General features: G+C 41.8%; 1 protein-coding gene across 1 annotated transcript in view; it reads left to right on the forward strand.

The window, feature by feature from the left end:
- The first annotated feature begins 780 nt into the window (after positions 1 to 780).
- Positions 781 to 17,750, forward strand: part of chn2 (chimerin 2) — a 154,646-nt gene continuing 137,676 nt past the window's right edge. Inside the window, exon 1 of the mRNA XM_002933382.5 lies at positions 781 to 1,063. Coding sequence (XP_002933428.2) covers positions 1,015 to 1,063 — 49 coding nt within the window. The 5' untranslated portion in view covers positions 781 to 1,014. The remainder of the gene's footprint in view (positions 1,064 to 17,750) is intronic.

Below are 17,750 nucleotides of genomic sequence, written 5' to 3' on the forward strand. Positions count from 1 at the left end.
GAATTTTTTCCCCTTTGCGGCAAATTAGAGAGGCTTCAGATGGGGTTTTTTGCCTTCCTCTGGATCAACTAGTAGTTAGGCAGGTTATATATAGGCATTATGGTTGAACGTGATGGACGTATGTCTTTTTTCAACCCAACTTACTATGTTACTATGATTGGGTAAAATGTGTTTATTATGTTGTTGATGGTATCTTCACAATCACTTAATAAAGTTTATCAGTTTTGAAGATGCATATCTGGTCATAAATGTGTCAATAAAAATAAACGCCATAAAGCAAAACTATTCGATAACATGAATATTTGCAATTTTAGCAAACGGACGCCTTAGCCCATAAAAACAGGTTGTTTTTACTTCACAACCCAGAAAATTTTCTGTGGACGCCCATGGATCCCCTTTACATCATGTCTCTGGGTACCCCCAGTGCTTGCTATTGTACAGGGGAGGACACAGCCCATTCTGTTTATGGTCTCTGAGGGTAACTTTGCCCCAGAAAGGTGCCAGTCTCCCAGATGTGACTGAGCTGCTGTTCTGCTCAAGGATGATAATGAGAGCTGTCAAACATGAGGCACCCAGGGCCCCTCAGTTGTAACTTGAGCCTCCAGTCCTGGGGGCAGCAATGGAGCCACAGGTAGAAGATGCGTTTAAGCAGGGGACGGGCCCCACCTCTCAGCAGGCTACCGCACCAGAACCATCTCCCGCTAAGTGGGTGCAGCCTGAGAGATCGCTAAGCTGGGAGGGGGCGGCCCTCTCCGGAGCTGTCAGTGCTGCTGTGCCACAGGCTGCCATGCAGGAAGGGACAGGAGCCTTGTAGTGTGTGTCCCAGCAGGGAGCAGCGCCCACTGGCACCGTGACACCTGCCCAGCGGCGGAGCACAAGAAGCAGCAGCAGCGCCAACGTCATGTGAGCGAGCAGGAAGTGCTGGGAAAGTAGTGGGTGGCTGGCTAGCAGCGGCGGCGGCTTACTGCCATGGGCTAACGACGCTCCTCTACACTTCTGCTGTCCAGCACTGGGATGGCTGCTTCCAGCAACTCCAGCCTGTCCGGCTCCTCTGTGTCCTCAGGTGAGAGCGGGATTAGTGCGCGGTTCCTGACAGCTTCTGTCTCCGGGGAAATGATTGCTGTCTCTGCTCCGTTCTGTGACAAGTGCCTTCATTTTCCTACAGGAGGCTGCTGCTGGCTCTAGGGAGCGCTCACATGTGAGGGGACATTAGGCACTTTCCCTGCACATGGCTTCAGCTGCCTACTCTTCTGTCACTCTCCCAGTGCCAGTGCCATTGGTGCGTCAGACCTGTGGCTCTTTAGCTGGTCATAAACTATAACTCTCAGCACCACAGGACTACTTGGGAGTCCTCATTTATCATAAGCTGTAGGGTGACAGGATGGATGGACATCTCTGCCCTACCAGTCCCCTAAAGGTGTGAGGCATAAGAGTAAGGGGGTACAATGTAATTGATGCACAAAGGGGATATTAAAGTCACAAGATACAGAATCCACCTATAGTATAGGCTGCTACTGAGGTGTGACAAGGGATAATGATTAAATCAAGTTTAACGGAAACGTTTCCTATTATATGATCATGAAAAAGGCCACACAAAGCATTGCAAAAAGGACGAAATCAAATATAAGCACCACATATCTGATTTTGTCCTTTTTGCAATGCTTTGTGTGGCCTTTTTCATGATCATTATGCTAGGAAATGTTTGCTCAGCTCATTCATGTCATTATTTTGCTGCACTTGTCCATCATTTTGTAAAGAATTTCCAAATGTTCCTCTGCATTTATTGTTGCGTGTCTTGTGTTCAAAAAAGTTCTGCTGCATTGGTCGCAAAATGTGTTGAACTTGCAGCCCAGGCAGTTGTTTTGGAGGAAATATTAGATGTGATAATCATGTTGGGAAGTAAACAAATGTGTCATACTTTATGGGACGGTGGATGGCAAGTATACACACTTGGCAGATCACCTTGCATGCCTGTACAATGGACTGAGGATACAGTATAGGAGATCAACTTGTACACCTGTTGCTTTAGGGCTTAACTACATGGGAGATTTTGAACAGATTTTGTGGGTCAGACTTTATATGACCCATAAGATCCTACAAAATCGTATTCCCCTGGTTTAACGTAAAGGTGACCATACACTGGCAAATTTCAGATTCAGACTCGATTGGACAGGTTTGATTTTTCCTTCGGAGCGGGGAGCACGTCTGCTCATTGATGCAGATCTCAGTCTGACAGTCCATATAGCAACCGTTTTAATTTGATCATTTGGCCCTAGGGTCATACGCAGGGGCTCTTCTGCCATTAGGCGAGTTGAGAAACTCGCCTCAGGCGGCAGAAGCGCCCCACTTACCAGGGGCGGCAAAAAGCTGGAAATTCGGCAATTGCGCTCTCCGCACTAGCGAACTCACCGCCCCCGGACCCACTCCTGCGCTCAGAAGGTAAGCGCTGGGGAGCGGGGGGGGGGGGGGGGCGGCATCCAGGAGCCGCCTCAGGCGGCGATATGTCCAGAATCGCCCCTGGTCATACGATCAGATTAGCCCAATATTGGCCACTTTAGGTGGGCATATCGTAAGAAGATCCGCTCATTAGTCAACCTCGCCAAATGAGCATATCTTATCGTGTATGGCCACCTTAAGTCGGATCAGATAAAGTGTGTTTTGTTTTGCATTTACGTCCAATGGCAGTCAGTGTATTTCAATGAGAAAAAACCTTTCAGACACCATCAGCTTTTATCTTGTAGGATGCAGATGCAGCATGTAGCATTCTTGTGTGTGACAAACCTAATGTGTTCAGTGGCAAATCTTTCATGTTGTTTACACATCAGATTTTTCTATCCTCCCATTATTTTTTGACCCATGCAACTAAATATAATTTGTATGCAGTGATCTGTCCATCCAACAAGATCCTACAGAATCTCCTGTGTAGTCTCTGTTGTGCTGAAGATGGAAGTATTCAACTATGCTGTTTCATCCATTGTATATGATTATTTCTATTAACCCTGATGTATGGTACAGCTCACTTATGCATATGCTTTTGTGTGTCAGTTTCGTAGTCTGTTTTATAATGTTTCCTGTTTGTGGTCAGCAGACCACCACAAGCATACTAGCATACATATATGTATATATATATAGTGTGTGTGTTTTATTTTTACAGAAGCGTGGGAGGGAAGGACATGTTAAAAAATACAGTTCAATAATAGGTGCTATGGAAAATTTGACTTCTATTTCTTTTACAAGTGAATGTCCTGTAGTATCACAGTACACAAGAGGTCTGTAGCCCCCAATTGGGAATCACTGATCTGTCTTTGCTTTATATTTCTAGGTCTCTAACACTTGGGCATTTTTTGTGCATTTATATGCTTTTTTTTTAAACTGCAACCAGGGTTGGACTGGGGGGTGCAGGGCCCACCGGGGCTACCGCCCAAGGGGCACCGCACCTCCCCAGGTTCCCCCCAATGCCTCAGCCCAGTCCGACCCTGACCGCAACGAATTAGTGGGTTGAGTGAGTTACTCAACCCACTAATTTCTTCTTTTCTGAAAAATGCAGCAAGTTGTGTTTAAAATACATAATGAAATTTGACTGGAATAAAACACAATGCTAAATGCACATAAGTACAAAAAGACAAGATATAATGGAATCAACTAGCTGTTGCTTTTAGGTGCACTCAGACCTAAAATGCATGTCAAACAAACGCAAAAATGTCCATGTGTAAGAGCTCTTAATATTCCAATAGGGCACACTGGGTAATGAATGTACACCTATACCAATGCATTCTAATTAGTGCTAGAGAACCAAGGTAAATCTCTCGATCAGCATGTGACCTTAGACCCAATATAATCGAACAATTAGGTGTCAATACAATAGATAAAAAAAACTGTTACATTCACGAAGGTGAACTCCGGCTTCCAAACCAAAATTTGTTAAAGGGCCCCACACAACACAAAAACCCTTAATATACCTATTACTGTAATCTGTTACTTCTAAAAGTATGAATGAATATTATTTTTATATGCTAAAATCCAGCTGCAAAACTTTCTGCATTATTTGAAATATTTGCAAAGAAGGAGGGACTAAAACATTGATGTTACAACACAGCTTATAGATAGTATGCAGGAACTACATAACCCACAATGCACTGTACTGCGATGTTTCTTTCCTTATTGACATCACGTGTGCAGGGAATTGTGGGATTGGGAGGATGCAGGCTGAAGGCAGGCAGATGACAGATGACATTTTTTTTTTTTTTTTGAGTCTCAAAGTAGTCAGCCAGATCAGCAGCAGAACAGGGGGCCAGGCTTAAGTAACGGTTCCAAACCATATTATCACATTAAAAATCATAAAAAGCCTGCATATTTTGTAACTGATGTTACAAAGTTGCAAAGTTACTTGAAATTATGTTTTCTTCAAAAAGTTTAAGTTGTGTTTGGGTGGAGTTCCCCTTTAAGTGCTAAATGTTAGCGACAAGTGGAAGGAAGTCACTGCCCCATAGAGCTTACAGTCTAAGTGGGTGGATAGCTTACAGACACAAATAGGAGAATATTAACTTCTTCAGTTTCCAGTGGTTATCACTGCATTTTAAGTGCCAGAACTGAGTCAGATGTTATCTGAGTACCCCAAGTATTTTCAGCTCGACTTATTTAATAATTTGGTGAATTATTCATTTATGGAAAGTACATGTTTTCACTGTAATATTTATTCACAGCCTTACATAGAGCATAAATATATGCTTACTTAACGATTTTAATATGAAGTAATGACAGTATTTTTTCTCCTATGTAATTACTGTTTCTGAATGATATCAGAATTTTAATGCCTGCACCTGTTGTGGCAGTAATAGACTGGTGTGAAATCCATGGCAGAGCTTCACCCTTGCATTTGCCATTCAGTGCTTGTGCTCCATTTGTCTAATCACTATTTATGCCATTCCCAGAGTAGTGTAAAGGTCCCCATACACGGGCCGACTATAGCTGCCGATATCGGTCCCTTGGACCGATTCGGCAGCTAATCGGCCCGTGTATGGGAAGAGCAGAGCGGCCTGGTCGACCGATATCTGGCCTGAAATTGGCCAGATCTCGATCGGCCAGGTTAGAAAATCCGGTTGGATCGGGGACCGCATCGGCTCGTTGATGTGGTCCCCGAACCGACTGCCCCATAACCACAAATGTAATCCGATCGTTTGGCCCCAGGGCCAAATGATCGGATTATTTTTTTTTCAAGTTACTTGCTACCCGATATCGCCCACCTGTAGGTGGGGATATCGGGTGAAGATCCGCTCGCTTGGCGATCTTATAGTGTATGGGCACCTTAACTGTAGACCCTGTGGTCACGGGAGGGCCCAGGGGACAGGGAGGGGCCTGGACTATGGGGTCAGCTTCCTCTATAGCCACTTTACACTGGGGAAAATGTGAAAATTTGTGTGCCCTCTACCTGTGCAGGAGGGGATAGCAGGTGATTTTCATTGCATGCCAGGCCCTGGGGGCCCAGCACCATTCCTTACACCGTGATTAAAGTCTTTTAGTTCCAAATACTTAAAGCATATAATGATAACAGATTTTGTGCACTAGGTAGTGTGAGCGTGTTTCATATGGGTTCCTCTTAGGTGACTTTTTAATTTGTTCCATCAAATGGAAATGCATTAGGTAACAGACCCCATTCTTCCCTATGGACCTGTACCACGGAGCTGTGTTAAAATATTTTTATTATAAAGATGCTTATTTGGGAAAGGAGCTGTAAACCCAAACATTTCTTTTTGCTTAATTTAAAAAAAATATAAATCTAAGCAACTGTCCAGTATACATTAATTACGTATTGAATGATTTTAAAAGTTGTAAATATAGTGTCCTCCAACCAAGACCCCAGTGATATGGTACTTGTTATCCAGAATGCTTGGGCCCAGGGTTTTCTAGATAAGGGAGCTTTCCATAAACATTAATAAACCCAGTAGGATTGTATGCCTCCAGTAAGGATTAATTATATTTTAGTTGAAGCCAAGCACAGATATGGGACCTATTATCCAGAATGTTCGGGACCTGGGGTTTTCCGGATAAGGAATCTTGCATAATTTGGATCTTCATACCTTAAGTCTGCTAAAAAATCTTTAAAGCCAGAGTTAGGCTACGTACGCTCATGTTCTACGCCAAAAAAACAGTAATTATCACTGGATGGGAGATACCCTTCCCTCCCTAAAATTCTGGAGACGGCTAGTGGATGGAGCTCTTCCTCTCATTAAATTAAACTACAAAACAAGGGGTGCATACAACAAGTTTGATAAGATCTGGGGAAACAGGTGCAACCAAGACAACTTGGACACATAGCTCACCCCCTTATATTGACTGTGACCAACCTGACAGAACTAAACACAGTCACCTATAAAGTGACAACTACAATGCCTAGCAATAGTATCATTAATTGTATTGACCCAAACTTATCTTGACACCAATCCAAGGTTAATATACCAAATACTGTTTTGTATTTTATTGTTTTGTGATGTTGTAAAATCAATAAAAACTTACCATTAAAAAAAAATCTTTTAAATATGAAACAAACCCAATAGGATTGTTTTACCACCAATAAGGATCAATTATATTTTAGTTGGGATCAAGTACAAGGTACTATTTTATTATTACAGAGAAAAGGGAAATAATTTGTAAAATTTTGAATTATTTGATTATGATGGAGTCTATGATGGAGCTCATTTGAAATAGGGCGATATGGCGATGCAGGGCAGAATCCACTATGCAACGATCGATTGATCGATCCTAGCCTTCCTTCTGTATAGGAAGGAGTCGGGCTAGGATCGATCAATCTATCGCCGCATAGTGGATTCTGCCCTGCATCACCGTATCAACCTAATTCAAATGACCGGAAGCCAAGTTTTAGCAGGTATTTTCTAATAAAGCATTCAAAATAATAAATGGTGTGCAGGACAGGGCAATTATTGGGGAAGGGTAGAATAGATTTTTTACTTAAAAATTTTTAGTGTTACTTTTCCTTTAACAAACATGGAGCTGCAAATTATAATTTGGTGCTTGTCTGGACCCTTTTTGCGCTGCAAAAAAACATTATTGTAGGGGGTCTATAGCTAAAGGGGCCTTGGATAAAAAGATAAATAACTTGCAGTCCTCTATACTACTGTTTATTTACTATTAAAGGGGTGGTTCATCTTTAAGTTACCTTTTAGTATGTTATAGCATACTCTATTCCTAACAACTTTGCAACTGATCTTCATTATTTATTTATTTTTTATAGTTTTTTTTAACTTTGCCTTTCTCTTCTACATCTTTTCAGCAAAAACTCTGTGAGCTTACAGTTTTATTATTATTGTTACTTTTCATTCCTTTTCCATTTAGTCCCTCTCCTTTTCATATTCCAGTCTGTCAAATCACCGTGATTTGCCTTAATCGCCTGAAGTTTCCTCTCAAGGCAACTTCAACGACTTCAGCAAATCATAGCGGCGCATATGCCATCCCACCAGCGATTTACAATCTAGCCAGTGGAATGGCATTGCGGGAGATTAGTTGTCTGCGACAACAGAGATTTGGCTCGGCACGACTAATCTCGCCGTGTACCCCTGTCCTAAAGGTAAACAAGACCCATTGCAACTAGATAGCTGCTGAAACTGGTGAGCTTCCAAACAAAAAGCTAAATAACTGAAAAACCACAAAAAATTAAAACCAAATAGAAATTGTTTCAGAATATTATTCTCTATGTCATACTAAACGTTAATTTAAACTTGTAAAAAATGTAAACAACCCCTTTAATTATTGCAGGAGCCCAGGTTGGAAATCTGGTACTGTTTTATTATTAGAGAGAAAAAGGAAATAATTTTTCAAAATTAGAATTATTTGCTTATAATGGTGTCTATGGGAGATGGCCTTTTCGTAATTTTGAACTTTCTGGATAACAGGTTTCCAGATACGGGATCCCATACCTGTACTGTGTATGGTTAGATTTATGAGTTTTGATTTGGTATTCCATCAGTAGCCTTCAAGATAGGGAATATGTTGAGTTTATCATGACTTACGTGTCTGACAAAATTAATGGAAGATAAATAAAAGTGTTTGAGACTTACTTTTTGAAAACACTTTTACTTTTCTTTAAATTGCAGTTTTTTATATTGTTTTGCCAATGTCCCCTAAATGATATGATTAATGGGGATATGCTGTGCTTAATGAATGCCAGCAACGAAGATGTATAGTGAATAACTACGTCAGGGACAGCAGAAAGATCCAGAAGGAAAGAATGACCTTTATACTTGGCTAATTAGATTATAAATAGAAGCTGCATTCTGTATGGGGGGCCTTTGGAAAATTACATGAACAACTCTTGATACCTCCCATAAAAAAGGGTAATTATATTATATTTTGTGTTTCTGCTGGAATTCTGTAATAATGACATTCTGGATCCCATACATAACAGAGGATAAAATAGAAGGTTCTCAAGTTGCCTGTATCTTTATTTCCTTTAGGCTAATGTCAAACCAAGAAATACGCCTCCTACCTGTGCCTACACCCGAATGAAAGGAATATGCTCGGGTGCATGCACATGTAGCCAAAATATGCATAAAAATGCTAGACTTTCTCTTTGGTAAGTGTTTTTCAGCTTGCCGAAAATACACCATACGCCTGGTCTGATATTAGCCTTATAGTATGTGCTTTATTATAAAACATGTCTCTTAATTGGTTTCAAGTTTTTTCACTTTTTTCCCAATTAACTTTCATAGAAGTAAAGAAAATGAAAGTTTCTCTCAGTATCTTCTATTTATAATTGAAATCTCTCAAAGCATTGAGCTATGAATTAATTATACCATCTGGAATTTGTTGGCCTGTAATACATTGCCTGTCTGTTTATATCTGTATGTAGAAGGTGACCTAATATTGCGCTGACTTTTTCTTAAATTCAGATAATTGGATAGAAAATCTGTATTGGTAATTTCAAGGTTCCCATTCGGGCTATACTGACTTGCATCTAAAGAATAACATGCAGATTTAATTTTGACAATGAGCACTAGAAATAACGTCGTTCGGAATGAGCACCCATTTTGATACAACGGTGCAAATACATCAGGTGAAAGTACATCAGATGCAACTTCTCCTCATGGCCCCACACTGGAATTTGAAAAACTCAGCATTGTGGGTAAAAACATGACAAATTTTGAAATTGCACTTTGCACACTACTCTTGCTTTTGTAATCAGAATCAGTCTGACAATTATCTAGAGGCTTTGTATGCTACACAGTTCCCTAGAGCAGTGCTGTCCAACTTCTGTGGTACCGAGGGCCGGAATTTTTCCGACCTACGTGGTGGAGGGCCGATAATGGAAGCCAGTTTTGACTACTCCCCTTTTTGAAACCGCACCCACTTGAAACCACACCCATGTTATCACATGACCATACCCATATTAATGGTTGTAGTACAGCAAAAACTTGCCATACTCTGCCTGCGTGTGCCATACTCTGCCTTCCCTACCCTGCCTGTGTGTGCCATACTCTGCCTTCCCTACCCTGCCTGTGTGCCATACTTGGCCTGTGTGTGCCATACTCTGCCTGCCCTACCCTGCCTGTGTGTGCCATACTCTGCCTTCCTTACCCTGCCTGAATGTGCCATACTTTCACTGTGTTTGCCATTCTTGGCTGGTTTGTGCCATACTTGGCCTGTGTGTGCCATACTCTGCCTTCCCTACCCTGCCTGTGTGTGCCATACTCTGCCTTCCCTACCCTGCCTGTGTGTGCCATTCTCTGCTTGCCCTATGCTGCCTGTGTGTATGGCACACACAGGCAGCCTACAGTGACACAATGCTGGCATTGCTCCTACAGTCTGCACAATAACTATATATTAAAAAACTTTTTAATTGCAGTACCACCTCAGTATATGTTCTTTTTGTAGTGTGCAGGGATTATTTGTGGGTTTCTACTGTTCCTGAGGTGTGAACAGGGGAACAATATGGGTGATTACAGCCTGAGCCTGAGGTGTGAACACTGCAGGGGGTGAACAATGCAGAGATTAAAAGGTGTGAACAACACTGGGGATTACATATTTAAACAATACAGCCTGATTACAGCCTGAATCTGAGGTGCGAACCATGCAGGTGGCCAGTTAATCTCAGTACTGATACCATTTAAAGTTTACACAAGAGTAAGCCATCAAAGCAGCCAGACAGGTGGGGGACCACACAGAGGGGGGTCGTGGGCCGCCAGTTTGACAGCACTGCCCTAGAGGATACCACACCTGGAGAATGCGCCAGATTGTACTGAACCTTAGATACATTATCTGTGTGTATATACCCAAAACTTATGTAGGTACAAGCATTTTAAGCTGCATTTGTTGTTTGGTGAACTTTTATGTGTTCTACTGGGCAGTATGCAAATATTAATTGATTTATTTGTATCTAGATAGATTTCCTATTTGCAGAGCTACTGATCACTGCACACCCAGTACTATATAGTATCCTCTCAAACAATCACTTTGGCAATAAATATTGCCTTTTTCATTTCTGTACAGTATATTCAGCGACAGATTCCCAATCTCATATCTCACCAACAGCAGAAATTATTTATGAATGAAGTTGCCAGGTTTTTTACACACAATTCTGCATGTCCCAAAAATTCCAGTAGTAGCAAGTTGCACCAGATGCAACATGTATACAATGCACCAAAATTGAGTACCATATATACTCGAGTATAAGCCGAGTTTTTCAGCACCAAAAATGTGCTGAAAAACTAACCCTTGGCTTATACTTGAGTATAAGGATTCGAAGATGGAACGAGTTTGTTGTGTGCACCGCCCCCAGTGACTTACTCCAGTTCCCCTGCGACTCGCACAACAAACTCCGGGAACCGGAGGAAGTCGCTGGGGGGGGGAAGCCGGAGTGAGCCGCAGGGGGGGGGGGCAAGCTGGAGGGAGCCGCAGGGGAACCTTAGGAAGTCGCGGGGGGGGGAGCTGGAGGGAGCCGCAGGTGTACCTGAGGAAGTCGCGGGGGGGGGGGGGAGCTGGAGGGAGCCGCAGGGGAACCTGAGGAAGTCGCGGGGGGGGGGGAGCTGCAGGGAGCCGCAGGGGAACCTGAGGAAGTCGTGGGGGGGGGGCTGGAGGGAGCCGCAGGGGAACCGGAGGAAGTCGCTGGGGGAGGGTATCCACAGGGGGGGGAAGCTGGAGGGAGCCGCAGGGGAACCAGAGGAAGTCGCGGGGGGGGAGGGAGCCGCAGGGAGGGGAGCTGGAGGGAGCCGCAGGGGAACTGGAGGAAGTCGCTGGGGGCGGGGGGAGCCGCAGGGGAAACGCACGCACGCCCGTCCACAGGGGGGGTGCACAACAAGCTCGTTCCATCTTCGAATCCATATTGCTTCATGGTGAATGCAAGTAAGTATTGGCATTCTTCCTTAATGAAATTATTGCTTGCTCTTTTGGTGCTGTTGGTAGTCCGTGGGTAACCTGTGCAGAGACGGATACCCAATCAGTCATTTATGTAAAATAAGTTGTCCACTTTGGTGGAAGCTTTTCTGTTCTCCATACTGTTCCAGGCCCAGCCAAGTTATTCTATAGATTGACAGAAATCTGATACCATCCTTCACTCTTGGCCTTCAGCCGCCCTCTTGTCCTTCATCTTGGCTTTTCCTGTCTGTTTTTTTACATTTGATATGAGCTTTGGTAGGCTGTGCTCCAAACCAGGTCCTTATCCTTGTACTAAAACAGATATACGTGTCCTTGTTTCTTTGCAGTGGATGCTTGTGTTGTATGTAGTAAGCAGGATCCATGCATCACATAAAATTGGTTGCATTCTTGGGTGCTGATTGTAGTTTCAAAATATATGCGGCTGCATTTCCCACCCTAGACTTATACTCGAGTCAATAAGCTTTTCCAGTTTTCTTAGGTAAAATTAGGTACCTCAGCTTATATTCAGATCGGCTTATACTCGAGTATATATGGTAAATTAGAGCCTACATTGGCAAATTGCATGCAAGTCGCACACATTTTTCTTACCACATTTGTTCACAGGGCCTAAACTAGGGGATAAACATTTTGGAGTGTCATACATATTTGAGAGCTGAACTAGGGTAGTCAGAAGAGGCTTGTGTCTAGGCTGCAACGCTAAGGGAGGGGTCCCTAGGCACATATCTTTTCTACCTTACTACACCTTGTTTTGGCCCTTCTGCACATTCTGAAGTAGCTGGCTGTTGGAGTGAGCTATGACTCTCACAGTCCTGTTTCATCCATCACTACAGAACCTCTTCAGAAATTCCAGGGTTAGCTGATCAATTACCTCATAGAGTGAGTAAGGGTGTGCTGGCTTGGTAGCCATGGGTAGGCATGGGTAGTTACTTTTGGGGCATTGTGTCAGCAATAGCATTAGCATTTTGGCTGCTAATAAATCCAGCACCACGTTTCCTTGTGTCCGTGTAAGAGCAGACTGAGTGGGCACATTGGCACATGCATAAAGTTGATAAGGAACATGTATGTGTGTAAGACGGGTTTGGGAAACCTGGTGTCTATCTTTTGACCCAAAGGTCCGTAAGGCCCTTACACATAATTGTTTGAAGTTAAATCTATTAGAGTGCATGCTAATGGCTGGATTTACATAGACCTTTCTGAAAAAGCTTACTTAGTTTTTACCTTTCCTTCTCCTTTAAATGCAAAAGAATGGAGCATGTTACCTTTAAATAAATGAAATTGCAATAAAACTTTATTGTTTGTGCCCTATCAACTCAAAGGTTACTCATCTACCCTAAAGAACCTGTAGTACCAGAATCCGGTGTTAATGTTTGTTCATTCAGTCCCTGTTGAGCTAGATTAGCTGGCACTGCATTGCTTGGCTGTATTAGTATGCGCTTGCCGAGCATTGTTTGTTTGCTTATGACTTCTTATTCAGCACAGGTACTATGTTTTTCATTTATTGGCAGCTACCACACAGGACTGATTGCTCTTTACTTTTTCAAATGCCCACATGGATTCCTTGTACAAAACAAGGAGAAATGAGTAGCTAAGTGTTGCAGAATATAGTGAAATTTCTCAGCAAAGCTAACATAAATCTGTAAGCATTACAAAGTATTTAGCCACTTAGACTTACAGCTTTTCAGTGCAGGTTATAGTGCTATACAGTGGTATACGGTGCTCCCTAGATTTCAAGTTAGATTTCATGTTTATCTTTAGAACAGTGGGTCTCAGTCTTTCAATTCCTACCCCCTTGGAGATGTTTGGTCTGGGGCCCTGTTAGCTCACAACAAGATACTAGATAACGCAAAACACTGGCTTATTAGATAATTTGCCAACGTTTCAAAAATAGCCAAGATATCAAATATTTTTTCATTCCAAATTTTAACTGATCTTCAAACTGCATTTTCTGTTGTATATACAACAGATAAGCATTATGCTTAAATCTCACCCTAACTTGCCTTCAGCCTGCCAGTGCCCCACTCCCGTAGCAGCTCCATTACCAGGCTTTATTGCTTTGGGCAATTTTGCTTTTTGGCCCATTGCATGGGCCAGTCATTGTTCAATGTGCCCAGACTTTTTAAGATTAAAACAGGAAATTTCTGCTAATTTTTGGCTTTTCCCCCCTGTCTGCATGTCTTATAATATACAGTGGCTTGCAAAAGTATTCGGCCCCCTTGAACTTTTCCACATTTTGTCACATTACAGCCACAAACATGAATCAATTTTATTGGAATTCCACGTGAAAGACACAAAGTGGTGTACACGTGAGAAGTGGAACGAAAATTATACATGATTCCAAACATTTTTTACAAATAAATAACTGCAAGGTGGGGTGTGCGTAATTATTCAGCCCCCTGAGTTAATACTTTGTAGAACCACCTTTTGCTGCAATTACAGCTGCCAGTCTTTTAGGGTATGTCTCTACCAGCTTTGCACATCTAGAGACTGAAATCCTTGCCCAGCTCCAGCTCAGTCAGATTAGATGGACAGCGTTTGTGAACAGCAGTTTTCAGATCTTGCCACAGATTCTCGATTGGATTTAGATCTGGACTGTGACTGGGCCATTCTAACACATGGATATGTTTTGTTTTAAACCATTCCATTATTGCTCTGGCTTTATGTTTAGGGTTGTTGTCCTGAGGTGAACCTCTGCCCCAGTCTCAAGTCTTTTGCAGACTCCAAGAGGTTTTCTTCCAAGATTGCCCTGTATTTGGCTCCATCCATCTTCCCATCAACTCTGACCAGCTTCCCTGTCCCTGCTGAAGAGAAGCACCCCCAGAGCATGATGCTGCCACCACCATATTTGACAGTGGGGATGGTGTGTTCAGAGTGATGTGCAGTGTTAGTTTTCCGCCACACATAGCGTTTTGCATTTTGGCCAAAAAGTTCCATTTTGGTCTCATCTGATCAGAGCACCTTCTTCCACATGTTTGCTGTGTCCCCCACATGGCTTGTGGCAAACTGCAAACGGGACTTCTTATGGTTTTCTGTTAACAATGGCTTTCTTCTTGCCACTCTTCCATAAAGGACAACTTTGTGCAGTGCACGACTAATAGTTGTCCTATGGACTGATTCCCCCACCTGAGCTGTAGATCTCTGCAGCTCGTCCAGAGTCACCATGGGCCTCTTGGCTGCATTTCTGATCAGCGCTCTCCTTGTTCGGTCTGTGAGTTTAGGTGGACGGCCTTGTCTTGGTAGGTTTACAGTTGTGCCATACTCCTTCCATTTCTGAATGATCGCTTGAACAGTGCTCCGTGGGATGTTCAAGGCTTTGGAAATCTTTTTGTAGCCTAAGCCTGCTTTAAATTTCTCAATAACTTTATCCCTGACCTGTCTGGTGTGTTCTTTGGACTTCATGGTGTTGTTGCTCCCAATATTCTCTTAGACAACCTCTGAGGCCGTCACAGAGCAGCTGTATTTGTACTGACATTAGATTACACACAGGTGCACTCTATTTAGTCATTAGCACTCATCAGGCAATGTCTATGGGCAACTGACTGCACTCAGACCAAAGGGGGCTGAATAATTACGCACACCCCACTTTGCAGTTATTTATTTGTAAACAATGTTTGGAATCATGTATGATTTCCGTTCCACTTCTCACGTGTACACCACTTTGTATTGGTCTTTCACGTGGAATTCCAATAAAATTGATTCATGTTTGTGGCTGTAATGTGACAAAATGTGGAAAAGTTCAAGGGGGCCGAATACTTTTGCAAGCCACTGTATATGTTTTGTTGTTGCTTCATCTGTTTATATGTTTAAAAAAATAAGAAATCAGTAGTTATGGGCAAAAACTTAAGAATTAAACACTTTCTCACATCAACGCATGCAATTTTCAGATATTTCATACCCTGATATGCAATTCTTATAGACAGTGCTTTTAAATGTTGAAATACTGCCCCAGACTTTGCGCCTTAATATATGTGAATTCTGTTGAGATATTTATATGGTGAGATTTGTGCTTTTCCCCACATAAAAACACCTGTGCTCTTGTGTTTGTTTTTAGGTGACAGTAATGGCAACATTGTTGTAATTTCTTAATTATCAATGGATGATTTTGGGTTCATTTTTACTATGGCAAAATGCTGCAGGCAGAATGCCAGAGGCTTTCTATGTTCCATAAAATTGCATTATTATTTAGGAACATAAAGATGTAGCATTGCTTTTTCTTTTAGCCTGTTAAAATGAATATTGAATGGTTTTCCATTTCAAAAACTAGTTTTGTTAGAAGCACACATAATAGTCAGCAGTTTGGTTCTGTGCATTGTCTGGAAAACAATTGCTTCCTGGCATAGTAAGTACTGTATTTCACACCTCTGTGGGTTGCCAGTGAATGAAGCTAATTTCTCTTTTAAAGGGTCTAATAACTCAAAATAATTTTGCTCTGTCAATTAGTTTAACAACATGAGGTTGCTATGCTGTAGCTCCAGGTCAATTGCCAAAGCACAGTTGCACCAAAAGTATAGGATACACATGCGTGCCAAATGCTAGAAATGACACGATTCAGACTTTTCAGCACAATTTAATCCAATTCGTGATTTTGCTGATTCAACGCATCAACTGCAATAACATCAGGCGCAACTCCTCTTGGTATCCACTACAATGCTGAAATTTTAGGAAAAACATCATAGTGTGGGAAGAACATGGCAATTTCCTTCAAAATTGCAATTTGCTCGTTGCACTTGTGGTTGTAAATGACCCCTACAGTTTCCTTGGGGCTAAAATGTATCCTCTGTGGATCTAAAAGCCATGTTCTAATTCTCATACCTTTAGACTTGGGTTTGTAGAATATTTAATGGAGACACTTCAAAGCTCAAGAGAAATGTGATGTAAGAGAATGCAGTGGGAAAAAAGGAAATGTAGGTCATTTGTTTGCTGAGCTTACAAAACTACAGCCATGACTGTTTTTAATCATGTACGCCTGCAAGGTAAGGATGCCTTTTGGCTCATCTTTAAACCTATCAGTCATGTGTCTATACCATTACGCCAAGTGCTGTCAAACATTTCATGACAAGTCCTTTTGCAGTATGGTATTGAAGTTGCTAATCAATATTGTCATTACATAATACATACACTCATGAATGTTGCCTAATCGATATTGAGCTTCGGACTATGCATAGAGCGTTTGCATTTTCCGCACTAGGCTTTGTATTTTTTTTTTGCAGTTGGCCAAGGGCATTTCTATTCAGGTTTAACCTTTGCTTTGTGAGAGCAAACATAGTGAAGTTCTTGTGGAATAAAATAGGACTGGGCATAATATGGACAAAAAGTAAATAAGACATATTTAGAAGTCAAATCGCTCTTTAGGAAATTATTTGTATGAATTGTATAAATTATTATTATGTTACTAAAATAAGACATGTTATGAAAGCCCTACCTGACCTCCCCTGAAGTTAAACAAATATAGCCCAATAGGTTCGCACTTGCTATTGTAGTTTTGTGTTTTCTGCTTGCACAAACCTTGGAATTATTTAGAAGGGTTTTGAAAAAGGAAAATACAATAACTGCTATAGGCAGAATTAGATACAAAAGAAGAAATTCACAGAAATTCGTCTACAGGTGGAAGGAAAAACTTTGTAAATATTATCCCAGAAAAAAATGTCACTTCCACCTCCACATTGCAATTCTGCAACCTCACCCCAGCTCTGGCGCTGGATTTGTACAGGTATGATCTGGCAGCGGCTGGGGAGGCTTTTTATTTTACCCATTATATAGACAACCCATTTATAAATATATCCCTTGTCACAATCTCAAATACCGCACCTGTTTAATTAAAAAAGAAAACACACCCCATTTTTTTACATGGTTGGAATGAAAGCATCAGGAGTAAATCAGCATTGTGTGCACCAGTGGCAGAAATATGGAAATATAGACAAGGATCTAAGCACAATAATAACAGGGCTGCTGGCTTTGGGAATGTGCACCGCAATGGTATGCAATGGTATAACTACTGATAAATCAGAGATATATTTTAATATTTCTGTACTTTGTAACTGATTTCATTTTGCTGAGCCTTTCAAATAATGGGTACTATTTTGCACCAGTTCAATGACCCATAGCTATGTCTTAACTGCAGTGTGTTGGTTACAGAGTGGTGAGAAAGCAGAAACAGAAGCATCCATGTGCTTATATTTGTGAATACAGATTTAATAGATGTCTGAGCAAGTGAGTTGTTACACATATTCTCCCTTGTCGGTAAAGAACCACATTGCAAGTGATAGCTAGATCATGTTGTGACAATTGGAGGACTTGTTCAAATTCAGCCCCATGCCATAATTTAAAATACATTAGCATGATTTATATATTGGAAGGTGCCAGCTGAA

The sequence above is a fragment of the Xenopus tropicalis genome, chromosome 6 (genome assembly GCF_000004195.4).
Source record: "Xenopus tropicalis strain Nigerian chromosome 6, UCB_Xtro_10.0, whole genome shotgun sequence".
Lineage (NCBI taxonomy): Eukaryota > Metazoa > Chordata > Amphibia > Anura > Pipidae > Xenopus > Xenopus tropicalis.